Source organism: Carex rostrata, chromosome 8 (genome assembly GCF_964058835.1).
Source record: "Carex rostrata chromosome 8, lpCarRost1.2, whole genome shotgun sequence".
Taxonomy (NCBI): Eukaryota; Viridiplantae; Streptophyta; class Magnoliopsida; order Poales; family Cyperaceae; genus Carex; species Carex rostrata.
In genome coordinates, this window is record NC_135925.1 from 14312519 (window position 1) to 14323883 (window position 11365).

An 11365-nucleotide genomic window follows, 5' to 3' on the forward strand; every position below is an offset into this window, starting at 1 on the left:
TTGGGAATCAAAATCAGATTCGAGCGAGCCGTCTCATGTGAGAGTGCATTCTGTTCGAAGAAGGCGCGAACCTCTGTGATCAAGCAATGATGTTGGAAGAAGGAGCGCGGTCAGGACCCAAGGAGACAAGAGCATTTTGAATCTCATTATCAGTAAAGTCCACAGGAGCATTTTGTTAAGATTTTTGACAAGGGATATTTTGTTCTATGTTTTGAAAATGAAGGGCAAAATATAATATGCATGTTACCTTTTTCTCCTCACCACAATCCAGCGTTTTTATTACACAATTTCACATCAGATTGTCGTGCAACATTATTTTGACAATCGCGTTCAAATTTTTAAGTCTAGACAAGATTATTATTTTTTTAGCATGACAAAGGAAAAGGAAAAAGGAAAATGAAATGGAAAAGGAATCACAAAAATTTTGACATATAAAAAATAACCAAAATAATGTCGTTAAAACAAACTAATCAATAATTTAGTCTCTCTTAGGAGAACAACAGCAATAATCTTGCCTGTCAAAATTGGGAACATCCAATCTACAAAATTGTGCAACTTCAGCGCAGTCAGCCTACTATGGCAATTCCATATTCTCCTCTTTTTCTTTTTTTCTTGCATTGCCGCAAGACCACCATACATTATCTTCAGATTCTGTGATATAAGTTAGATAACTTCTCAGTCTGAAATCAAAGCAAAACAGTATTAGAGGTAAGATTATTCACCAGAATAACCAGTGAGTGCCTACAATAGTTACTATCTTCATATTATATATTACAGATAAGAGGTAAAAACTTTTCCAGAAGTCACTCAACTTTACCAGTACCTGATTCTGGTTACTGAACATTCATTTATTTAATTTTAATTGGCAAGCTTAAATTTTATCCATATTGAACCATATTTTCCAATCCAAATTCAATTTACATAAAATCATATTTGATTCATCATAAGTTTTACAAGTCATAAAACTCTATGTTTACACAGCATGTTTTCTAAAAGTATCATTACATAACAATTAATTAGGCATATTATTAGTTGAATACATTCATTCGTTTGGTAAGTAACAATTTGTGTGTAATATGAAATTAACATGGAAACAGCGACTTGATTTGGATAAAAAAATTAAAGTTTATGACCTAAATTTGGATAAACTATTGTCCAGTAACAAAAAAAGTATACAGTTTGAGTGACCTTAAAAGGATTAGAGTCAAGTAACAAGAGATGCCATACTTCTCTCAGTTCTCTGTTTACATAGGGTTTTGTAGGCTGGACCATAATATGAAACAAGTCATGATCCATAATAAACTAGTTTCTTTCTTTTACTCGTTAGATTGTTGACTTTTTACAAATAATTCTATAAAAAGAAGAGGACAAGGAACCTGAAATTTAAAATTGGGAATTGCTCAGGAAGGTGACCATGCATCTGGTGCTCTGAAACATTTTATCTATTCTCTGCCAAACTGAGCTCTGAACTTCCAGAAGCTTCTTAATCTTCTCCTGTAACTCTGAGTGACGCCTCACTGTTTCCCCATGTATCTGCAAAGTACGATGGAAATAAGCTTAACCAAGTTGAAAATAATACACAAGTTATCAAGGAAACCATTAACTTATTATGACAGTTCTTTATAACAGATGTCACAAGTGCACCTTTTGGAAATGAATTTCTTTAACAAATTTAAAGAAAATGTTCAATTGTAATGCTCACACTTCTAAAATTATTTAAAGCAGTATTGTGTAGGTGTGTGGACATGTGGAAATATTTTTTTTTATTAAGAACACAACAACAGTGGTGAATCAAACCTTAAGAAATAACTTGACAAGGGCTTGTATAAATTCGAAATTATTCCTGACAGAGATCTCGTGGATAAAGTAATCTAAAAGTAAAGATATAGAAGCAAATTCAGGCTTCTTCTCTAGGACTTCAGGATCATCATCTTCCTCTAGAATTTGTAGCATACGCAATTCCATGTCAAGAGAAGAAGGTGACAGCCCTTTTAAGTAGCTGGTGAATTCTGAGACTGAAATTAACAGAGCACAATTGCAAAAGAATAATCAGTTAACAGTAAACACTAACAAGCCTATGCTTATACAAATCAACACTTTACAGATACTGATTGAATATCTTTTCTTTTTAAGTCCTAATTTGAACCACAGACATCAAGAGTACGGCCTAACAACATGAAGGAGCTGACAGAAGAAAATGAAAGGCAAGTCAAGAGGGCATTACAAATAAAAATATATTAAGACAGCTTACAGTTCTTTTCCTCGGCAAACTTCTGTAAGAGCTTCACAAATTGGGAAGACAAATCAATCTTTTTGGTACCAATATTCAAGTCACTGCTTTTACCATCACTCCCTTCAGTTGAAGCATCAGTGGTTGTCTTAAATGTTATTTCCCCAGTGACAGAGGGAATTGATGGCAAGAAAAATGGTGCCTTCTCCGGTTTCTTTGGTGGCTCGACAGGTTTATTCCGAGCCTGTTATTATTTTTTATCCAAATATTAATGGTGTTAGCTGTTAAGCCGTAATCAGATGTGCAAGTATGTAAGTTCCAAGATGCACAGTAACCCCTGGTATTCTACAGTAAGAAAAACTAACCCTCAATCGTAAATTCAAAACACCAAATAAGTCACAACAAAGCCGGAACAATAATCCAAAAAATACCCAGCTGTATTTTACCAGTATACAGCCTCCAGGAAAGAAGCAGCATTCAACTATCTAAATAAGCCTCAGTTTGCATCGCATCATATTAAGAAATCTCATTAACCAACATGTTAGGTACAATACCCAACTTGACTCCCAACAAGTATGTAGAGGTACTATGGAATGCAGTAAAAGTAATTGTTCAATAAAACAAACCTTGATGATGTCTATGTTGGTTAGGTTTTGCCACTGGCTCCTGGGAAGCAGTGATAGTGTGACTAGATTTGGTATTTGATGGTCAAGAAGCGCAAATATCGGTTCTGTTTTAATTTCCTGCTGATTCGTTAATTCTTTATCATTTAATTCTCCGTCGTTTGCCTCTTTTGAAGATACTTGCGGGATTTTGACATTTCTCACATCTCCACCACTAGCATAATTGTTAAGATTGGTAGAACCAGAAAACATGGCTTGGTTAACCCTATATTTGTAGATACAAAATACCATAAGGCCCAAAGCACAGATGAGAATCAACATGAATTATATTTTGCTAAAATAGGAGAGCTAAAACATCATCAAAACTAGTCTGGCATACTGTTTGATCTAGTATATCTGTTTTTTTTATCTAATATATATAAATCTTGAAATATGCTTCTTTCCATATTAATCAAAAATATAACTCATTTGAATGGAGGGGGCTGTGATCCCTTGGTGACCGTTAGTGTGGCAAACTATGGGATTTTATTCAAAACACAATAGAAAGATGGAAATCTTTTCCCCAAAAAAGCGAGAAATCACAAGGAAAATTTTGTAACTTCCTTTGGGAAATATTATTTAACTGAAAACATACCAAAGAAAAACACCATTTTGATCAACATGTGTGGTAGCCAACAAATCCATGGCAGGAGAGAGTGAAAGTGCTGTCACTGACACATCCATTTGCATTGCATCTATCTGCCTGGCCAATATAACATCCCAAATTCTGAGGGTCCCATCCATGCTAGAAGATAAGAGCCACTTCCCATCTTCACTGAAGCATGCGTCAGTGATGCGGTCGGTATGACCCTCGAATTTCCGCACCATACGTTGACCCGCTACGTCATACAGACGGATTATCATATCATCAGCCACAGTTGCCAAAAGACCTGGGATTGAATATTAATTTAAAGAAATTACAGTACGGTCGGTTGATTTGAGGGCCATATCTTTCTTGCTGAAAATACACATCACTCTTAGACTTAAGAATCTCATACTACAATGTTGAACCTCACAAATTTGCCTGTTATGCATGCAATTTAAAATGTTAGTACGGCCTTTACAATGCCCATTGCTTGTTTTAGTAATTTCAAAGCGCGATCCTAGCTCCAGATACCTAATCTTACCAAGAGTCTCAAAGGAATGAAATAACGGGAATAGATATACCTTGGTATTTCATTAATTGTAGAGGTAAAATACCATAATTTGAGGCTCTGGACGCTAGACGCATTTTAAGTTATTCTATAGATACATTTTTGAGATAAAGGGTGAAATACAAATCTCAGCGTCGTAAAGTAATGAAAAGACAATTCGCCAGAACATTATGATGGATATATTCTTAGGCCATATATCAGTATGTTTGCATGAAACTAAAAACATATAACAAACTGATCATAATACCATTTGCTCGATGAAACACAATTTTAATAATGGAGCGTCCAACATTCCATATTGACTTTACTTCACGAGTTTTGAAATCCCAAACCTACACCAAACCAAATCATCCTTACAGATTAGCATCCTTCAAATCATAGACAGTATGTAATATGCAGATGAATACTCCTTTAACAGAATATGATAAATAGATAAACAGGAGAGTATTCAAATAACTATAATTAGTTATTCCAACAATGTGTTTGGGTACATACTACAAAGTTATCAATGTGCAGCAGAAATTACCAGTTAATTACCTCTACACAAGTCAAAACTAATTTCATTATTTTCTAACACCAAAATGCAAATTTCATTAGGAAAAAAAATATCATGCAAAAAGAGTTTCTTGGATCAGAAGCACAGTATAACAGTCAAAGAACAAGTGTATTGAAGCAAAACTATTTTTCAGACCTTACTTTTGTGGCAATAATCATCTAAACGAATGTAAGTATACACCATGGAATTGATATTCCATCTATATTATTTTAATACCTTTACATCTCCATGATATCCTGCACTTATTAATAAGGTATTTGTTGCATCACAAGCTATTCCTGCCACCTCTCCATCATGTGCTGTCAGGCTTTCCTCAGATTTATCGATGTAATTACCACGGCTAATCCCTGATTGGAGGTTAAATCTCTCGATCCAACCTCCTTCGGTGCCTATTATTGCAAAGTTACCACATGCACTAATTGCACAAGCCTGTCAAAAAAAAATGTTGCAACTGTTAACTAAGAATAATTGCCTTTATAAAAGCAAATTTCTGGGTTGAATATAGATATCAAGGACATGGGAATCATAGCTTTCAGCTTAGATGAGCAAATAAAGGTTATTGCTTCTATCAGGAGAGAGTGCAATTGCAAGCCAGACAGATCTAAACCTTTCATGTGTAACAAAGAACATTATCCTGGAGTGAAATACAGTGAGATTCAGAAAATATGACAGTAAAATGTATTTGATATTTTGCAGAAGACCAAGTTCGGACCGAATTAGAAAATAACATTTTCCCACAAACAGAAGTCAAATGGCATACTTTGATCGGTGTCTTGTGTACCGAAGAAGGTGTCAAAATATGTTCACCCAGTACAAAATTCTGAAGCCACCAAACATAAGCTTGCAGAGTGTCCATGTGACATGTCACCACATTGCACCAGTCACGTTCCCTTATCTCAGCTACAGTATTTGAAAATTTTACAATTAATTGTGAGAAATATATCCTGAGTGGAAAGAGAGAAAGAATAGACAATGTACCACAGTCAAAAGCTATCACAGGCTTGAGCTTGATGTCCTCCTCCTGAGATGAATAGGAAAAGGGAAATATACATTATTTTAAATATAACGAAGATTATGCTAGTATTTACACAAACAACAGTAAAAATCCATTTCATATCAATTTTTTACCTTTGCTCTAATCCTCTTGGCTCTTTTCGCAACATGCCTCTGTGAAAGCTCTCTGCTTTGTTGATCCTGACAATTTTATAGACATAATTTTCAGAAATTCCTTCAACCACGACCTCACAAATATGTCAAACATCAAACTACTCACACTCACACAAATCATTGAATATCATGTAAAATTTACATTTAGACGTAGTAACAAATTACCCGAGCAACAGAGAAAAGACGGAAAGCACGATCTTGACCAGCAGATAATATGTGCCTCCCATTACCGTAGAACCTGGTTCAGAAACGTTAGAAATTTACAGTGAAATACAATTAGTTGAGTAATTCAGACCTGCCTGTATTGAGATCTCACCTTATGCATAGAGGTGGCGCACTATGGCCACTACGAAACCGCAATAGCCTCGCTTCCCCATCAGCATTATCAAATATCCACATCTTTTACAGAAGAAAAAAAATAGTCGTTTGAGACATAAATATCCAAAGTGATAGAATTGCAAGAGACCATGTTTGTATGACTGACTACACCACTAAAATGTAGGAACTTGTACTCATAGAATAAAATCTGAACAAAAAAATTCCAGGAGTCTTTTATAGCTCTCACTACCTATCTATCTAAACTGTTTGGTTTCATAATATTATGAAGGAAAAGAAAATAACACGAATCTAATGTGAATCAAGAATTCTCTTATTCCTTGGGAATATTTCCTGTAAAAGAGAGCGCTACCAAATAAACATTTAGGATATTCTCCTTCACATTTTTATTTTCACAAGGATTGTTTTATTCCATTGGATTTCCTATACTATTTGTGGTTGGCCAAAACAACCTTATGTTTTACTCCCTCAAACACAAATTCTTGTCATTTAATAAAATTCATAATGATCTACTAAGTACTTAAACTCTTTTAACTCCATTTGAGAACTGGGCAATAAGCAAATCCAGAAACCAAGAGGAAACAAGCGCAGATATTTTTCTTACTTTAATTGAGTTATCAGTAGCAGAGCTCAAGAGAACAGGTTCATTCATGAAAAAATGAAGAGAAACAATAGAAGCATCGTGAGCCTCTCTAATGACAGATTGAAGCCTGTTTTTCTCTAGGTTCCAAATACTGATCACACCTGATGAACCACCAGATGCGAGAAGGGGCTCCCCATCTAGCATAAGCACAAAAAAGGAAAAAAAAAAATTACATTATCAATCACTTTGTGTGCTTTTGCAGTTTGTTGGCGGGTTTAGTTTAGTCTCAAATACAAAGATTTGAACAACTACATGAGGAATCACAGAGAAAGGCCATCCTTGTCGTGCCATCAATTGAAAATTTAAGATACTTTACAGAACTTGCAATAGTGCATAGCACTATAGAACCTCACTTAAAGTGCTAGAAGGCTACCATTTGGCACCAGGTTTATGCTTTCCCTTTCTTTTTTTTTCTCTAAGGTATTAGTGATATATCGGTGTTCAAAAGAGCTATACTAAAATAAAAAGATTTAGAAAAGGTATTAAACAGAAGTGAAAAGTTACCAGCATCCAGTATCGTCATACCATTGGCACAGGACATAAACCCTAAACCCTAAACTTGCACTGACCTACTGTAATAAGGGTGAACAATACCTGTTCTAAAAGACAAGGAGCTTACGGCCCCGCGGATGGAATGGGAGAAGGACATCCGTTCCTCGTCAAAACGAAGGTTGTGCAAATGAATCGTGCCGTCAGCGCACCCTACTGCAATAATATCCAGTGCTGGAGAGGCCACACAACAAGTCACAGGTGAATTCCAGCCCTTGAATTCATACAACTTTTGCTTCGAGCTTATGTTCCATAATTGCAAGGGTCCCTCTCGACTACCAATTATTACCTGTTTTAAAAGCAAGACCATAGTTTGAAAAAGTAATTTTAAGTGTGTTGGACACTAGAGATTTTTTTTTAACTAAAAATAGGTTATAATCTGGTCAAGAATCTTGGACAATACATCTTGAATATCTCCAAATCATATTTCTTAGACATCACAGAAGCCAAGTTTACAGTACTAAGTTAACACGATATAGCAAAATGTCACAGCAGGCAAATAGAATGAAGCCTACTTAAACACAAATCATTCACCAATCACAAAGAACTACAAATAAGGAAGTTGAATGTTCCAGTCCAGTAATAGCATCATACATTATCCTAAGCCAGATAAATATTCCCCTCAGTACCCAAGACTAACTTCTACCATTGTTATGTCCAAGGAGAACTCCTTTTGGGGATTATTTGGCTGCCTTGATAACATATAACAATCAGCATTACACAATTGTAATCTGTTAGATTATCCTGGAAGCAATCAGTAACGAAAAAGGTAAAGCAGTTTAAGTACCTTGTTTAAGTAAGTATCAGGATGCACAATACATGTAGGCGCGAACTTATTTTCCAATTTAATGTGTGAAACAGGTTCAAGGTTTAAGCCATCTCCTTTAAATGACCACAAATATATATTTCCTTTGATATCTGAGCTCATAATATGGTCTCCTAGTAGACAGAGAGAACTAATTTTTTCATGGTGCTTGCTCCATGTGGCTACCTGCAATATCATTGCAAAAACAAAAACAAAATTTTTTTTTAAAAAAAAGGAAAAAAAAAATTTCTTATACACCTAAAAACTGATAAATTTTAAACTGTTGTGCTAAGTGTCAATTGTGTAAAAAGAGGAGGGTTCAAATGCCTCCATTTTTTGTGCCTCCATCATGCCTCAATTTTTAAAAACTTAAATAACTCAAAGTTTAAAACTTAAATGTCAAAATAAAACCGTTAGATGTAATCTATGTTATTTTCTCTATATGCCCATAAAAAATTATCACATTTTGATTTAGCTTTTATATGAATCAATAAGTTGAACAATCAACGTCTAGAACTTATCCACATTTGTATACATTTTTACAAGCTCAAGATGACAATCAAAACAAAGTTGAAATGCCATAATTTTTTACATGTGCATAGATAAAATGATATAGTTCATATCCAACGGTTTTATTTTGAATTTTAAGATTTAAATTTTGAGTTATTAAAGTTTTTAAAAATGGAGGCATGATGGAGGCACAAAAAATAGAGGCATTTGAACCTTCCTCGTGTAAAAAATAAGCCTTTCAAGCCTAGTTAATAGGCAAAGACCGTGAAGAGCATCTTCTTGCCTATAGGTTGATTAATTTGTTGCTATGCCCTCCTAAAATCCAGAGACAGTATGTCTAACCCTCCAAGACCCAAATTACCATATATATGCTTGGGATTTGGCATGGTAGTACATAATAAACTTCGGAGGTTACAGAGATTATAACAGAAACATGACCAATATATGACGCAAAAGAGCTTAGCAAAATAACCAAGGAAAATAATATAGCATTTGACCTGTTGGACACGCTTGAAGACTCCAATTTGGGTCCCATATGCAGCAAAGGTATAGTTTTTGAAAGATGCAAGGGCTCGAATCTTCTTAGGCAGTTGAGGTCCTGAAAAAACACACCCTTTTAACCCAAATGAAAACTACCAGTACGAAGGTACGGTATTAGCCTTTTGTGAATAGCAGAAGGATAGAAACAACTACACATTTGGGAACCATTGACAATGAATTAGCCTTATAGTTTGGTTGTGTATCAACTCTCATGAATCTTAGTGTGATTTGATGTTCCCTCATAGGTAATCAAATATGAACTGCTACAAATTTGAAATTAATTGATAAACAGCAAAACGTGCATTAAATTGCATCATATTTCATACAAATGTAGTATAAATGACATTCCAGGTGTCTATGGATCCCAACCCATAATAGAAATGGTAAACAAAGATAAACACTTACCAGCAAGAGCTAAGGTCAGTTTAGCACACTGCAGAAAAGAAAAGAAAAGAAAAGAAAAGAGAAAGAAGGAACCGGTTATATAATTGTCTGGTTGGGGCACCATAAAGTAAAATAAAATAACAAGAAAGAAGAAATTACATCATAGATTTGCCAGGCTTTGCCAATACTGACAGTAACGAAGGTCTCTGTACCGAGGCGCTGCACGGAGAAAGGCACCCCGGCTGTTATGTAGCCTATTGCTCTGTACGGCTCGAAAATCCCCATTAATTCGGGCTTATTACCTTTTTCCCTATTTTATTTTTATAATATTATACAGATAGATATGCTCTCTCTCTTCTCTTCTCTTCTCTTCTCTTCTCTTCTCTTCTCTTCTCTAAGCGATTGACACTTTCTCCGATCAAGAGGGTTTAGCAAGGGTTTTGGCTTTCTTCGTGGTACACGGCGGCGGGACTCCAACACAACTGCACTATTGTAGTGAGAGAAAGAGAGTCTTTGAGATTCGTGATTTGGGGCAGATTGAAATAAATTGATTCTCATCTCATTTTACCAGGTCAGACTCAGACTCAGACTTCAGAGAGCGCGTCAACGGGCCGCCAATCGGGCCGAGTTTGACCTAAAATCCGCTCATTAGCAGGCCTCGTTATCGGGTCGTCAATTAACAATCTTTTTATGGGCCTTTTTCAGATTCGGGAGCAACTGCATAGACAGTACGTCACATGGAGTGCATATGTGGTGTGCGTATTCAAAATCACATAAAAGAAATTTAGATATATACCCATCATAACTTCTTCAATTAGATATTTCTCCATCAAAACTTCAAAATTAGTTATTTTCCCATCTAAATATAACTATATTATAAATATACCCATTATTCAATTAAATCAATTAAAAACACTAATTAATAGTAATAGAGAAATAAAAGGACAATTATACCCTTACATTAAAAACACTGATCATGTATGTTTGATCTTATATGGTCTTTATGCTTGACCTGTATTGAATTTGCAATATAAAATGATTGGTTCTCTATCGAATTTGCAACAAATTTGTTATATTATTTTTGTTTTTAGTATCATTACTTTTTTCTTGTGTCCTTGATGTTGAGAAGCATTCGAGCACCTGCAAAGATATTGACAAATTACATGGTCCTCAAGGTTACTGGTGTTCCAAATATTTAAGAAAATGCAAAATGCTGAAATGAATCTAACTGAGAAATTACAATGTCAGAGACGGTTAGCATGCACCGGTAAAGGTTTTGTTTACTGTGCAATTGAAGGTGCTGGTTCTTTTCTCCCATACGTTCTGTTTTGTTAACTACACATATTCATGCACTTCAAGTGTTCGTAGAAATGTCTAGCTGAAGAAATTAGTCAATTTCCGTGCTTTCCTTCTAGGGAGATGATATGAGTACCCGCACTCTCATCCCCCCATTATCTCCCCAATTTTATTTGTTCAATCTCGTCCACATTTCTCATGATCTATAAGGAATTTTGCGAATCTAAAATCACGAACGTCTTCTACACAATTTTATCTTTCAAATGAGATCCATGATAACATACTTTCGAGCTCGTCATAACACAAGTATTTATACCTCGTCATTTAAGTATTTATACATAGTATTTTCACATATGACACTGCTGACATTTAAAAGTATTAATATCAAGTATTACAAGTATTTATATATATGCACTGAAGTATTTATACCTATGTGGTCAACTATTTTTGTTAGAGAAAGGTTGATGCAGGGACGATTAGGGAAATGTGATGCGGAGATGCGGGGTCCACAATTGGGGATAAATACTTACAAG

At 35.1% G+C, this 11365-nt stretch overlaps 1 protein-coding gene across 3 annotated transcripts; it reads right to left on the reverse strand.

Moving 5' to 3' along the window:
- Nucleotides 1-441: 441 nt before the first annotated feature.
- On the reverse strand, nucleotides 442-9933 carry LOC144557871 (transducin family protein / WD-40 repeat family protein). 3 transcript variants are annotated; one of them, XM_078306499.1, is made up of 19 exons: nucleotides 9696-9933; nucleotides 9558-9585; nucleotides 9110-9210; nucleotides 8085-8288; nucleotides 7343-7586; nucleotides 6710-6885; nucleotides 6086-6168; nucleotides 5935-6007; nucleotides 5731-5796; nucleotides 5581-5623; nucleotides 5363-5502; nucleotides 4819-5031; nucleotides 4294-4378; nucleotides 3488-3782; nucleotides 2857-3118; nucleotides 2252-2474; nucleotides 1798-2015; nucleotides 1377-1533; nucleotides 442-651 (listed from the first exon to the last, which is right to left on the reverse strand). In XM_078306499.1, exons 1-18 carry the CDS (start codon nucleotides 9819-9821, stop codon nucleotides 1384-1386), a joined length of 2730 nt encoding a protein of 909 aa, XP_078162625.1. In that variant the 5' UTR covers nucleotides 9822-9933; the 3' UTR covers nucleotides 442-651; nucleotides 1377-1383. The 3 variants fall into 3 exon arrangements, with proteins under 3 accessions (XP_078162625.1, XP_078162623.1, XP_078162624.1); XM_078306497.1 differs by having other exon boundaries at nucleotides 442-680; nucleotides 9696-9932; XM_078306498.1 differs by having other exon boundaries at nucleotides 599-674; nucleotides 1370-1533.
- Between the last annotated feature and the right edge of the window lie 1432 nt (nucleotides 9934-11365).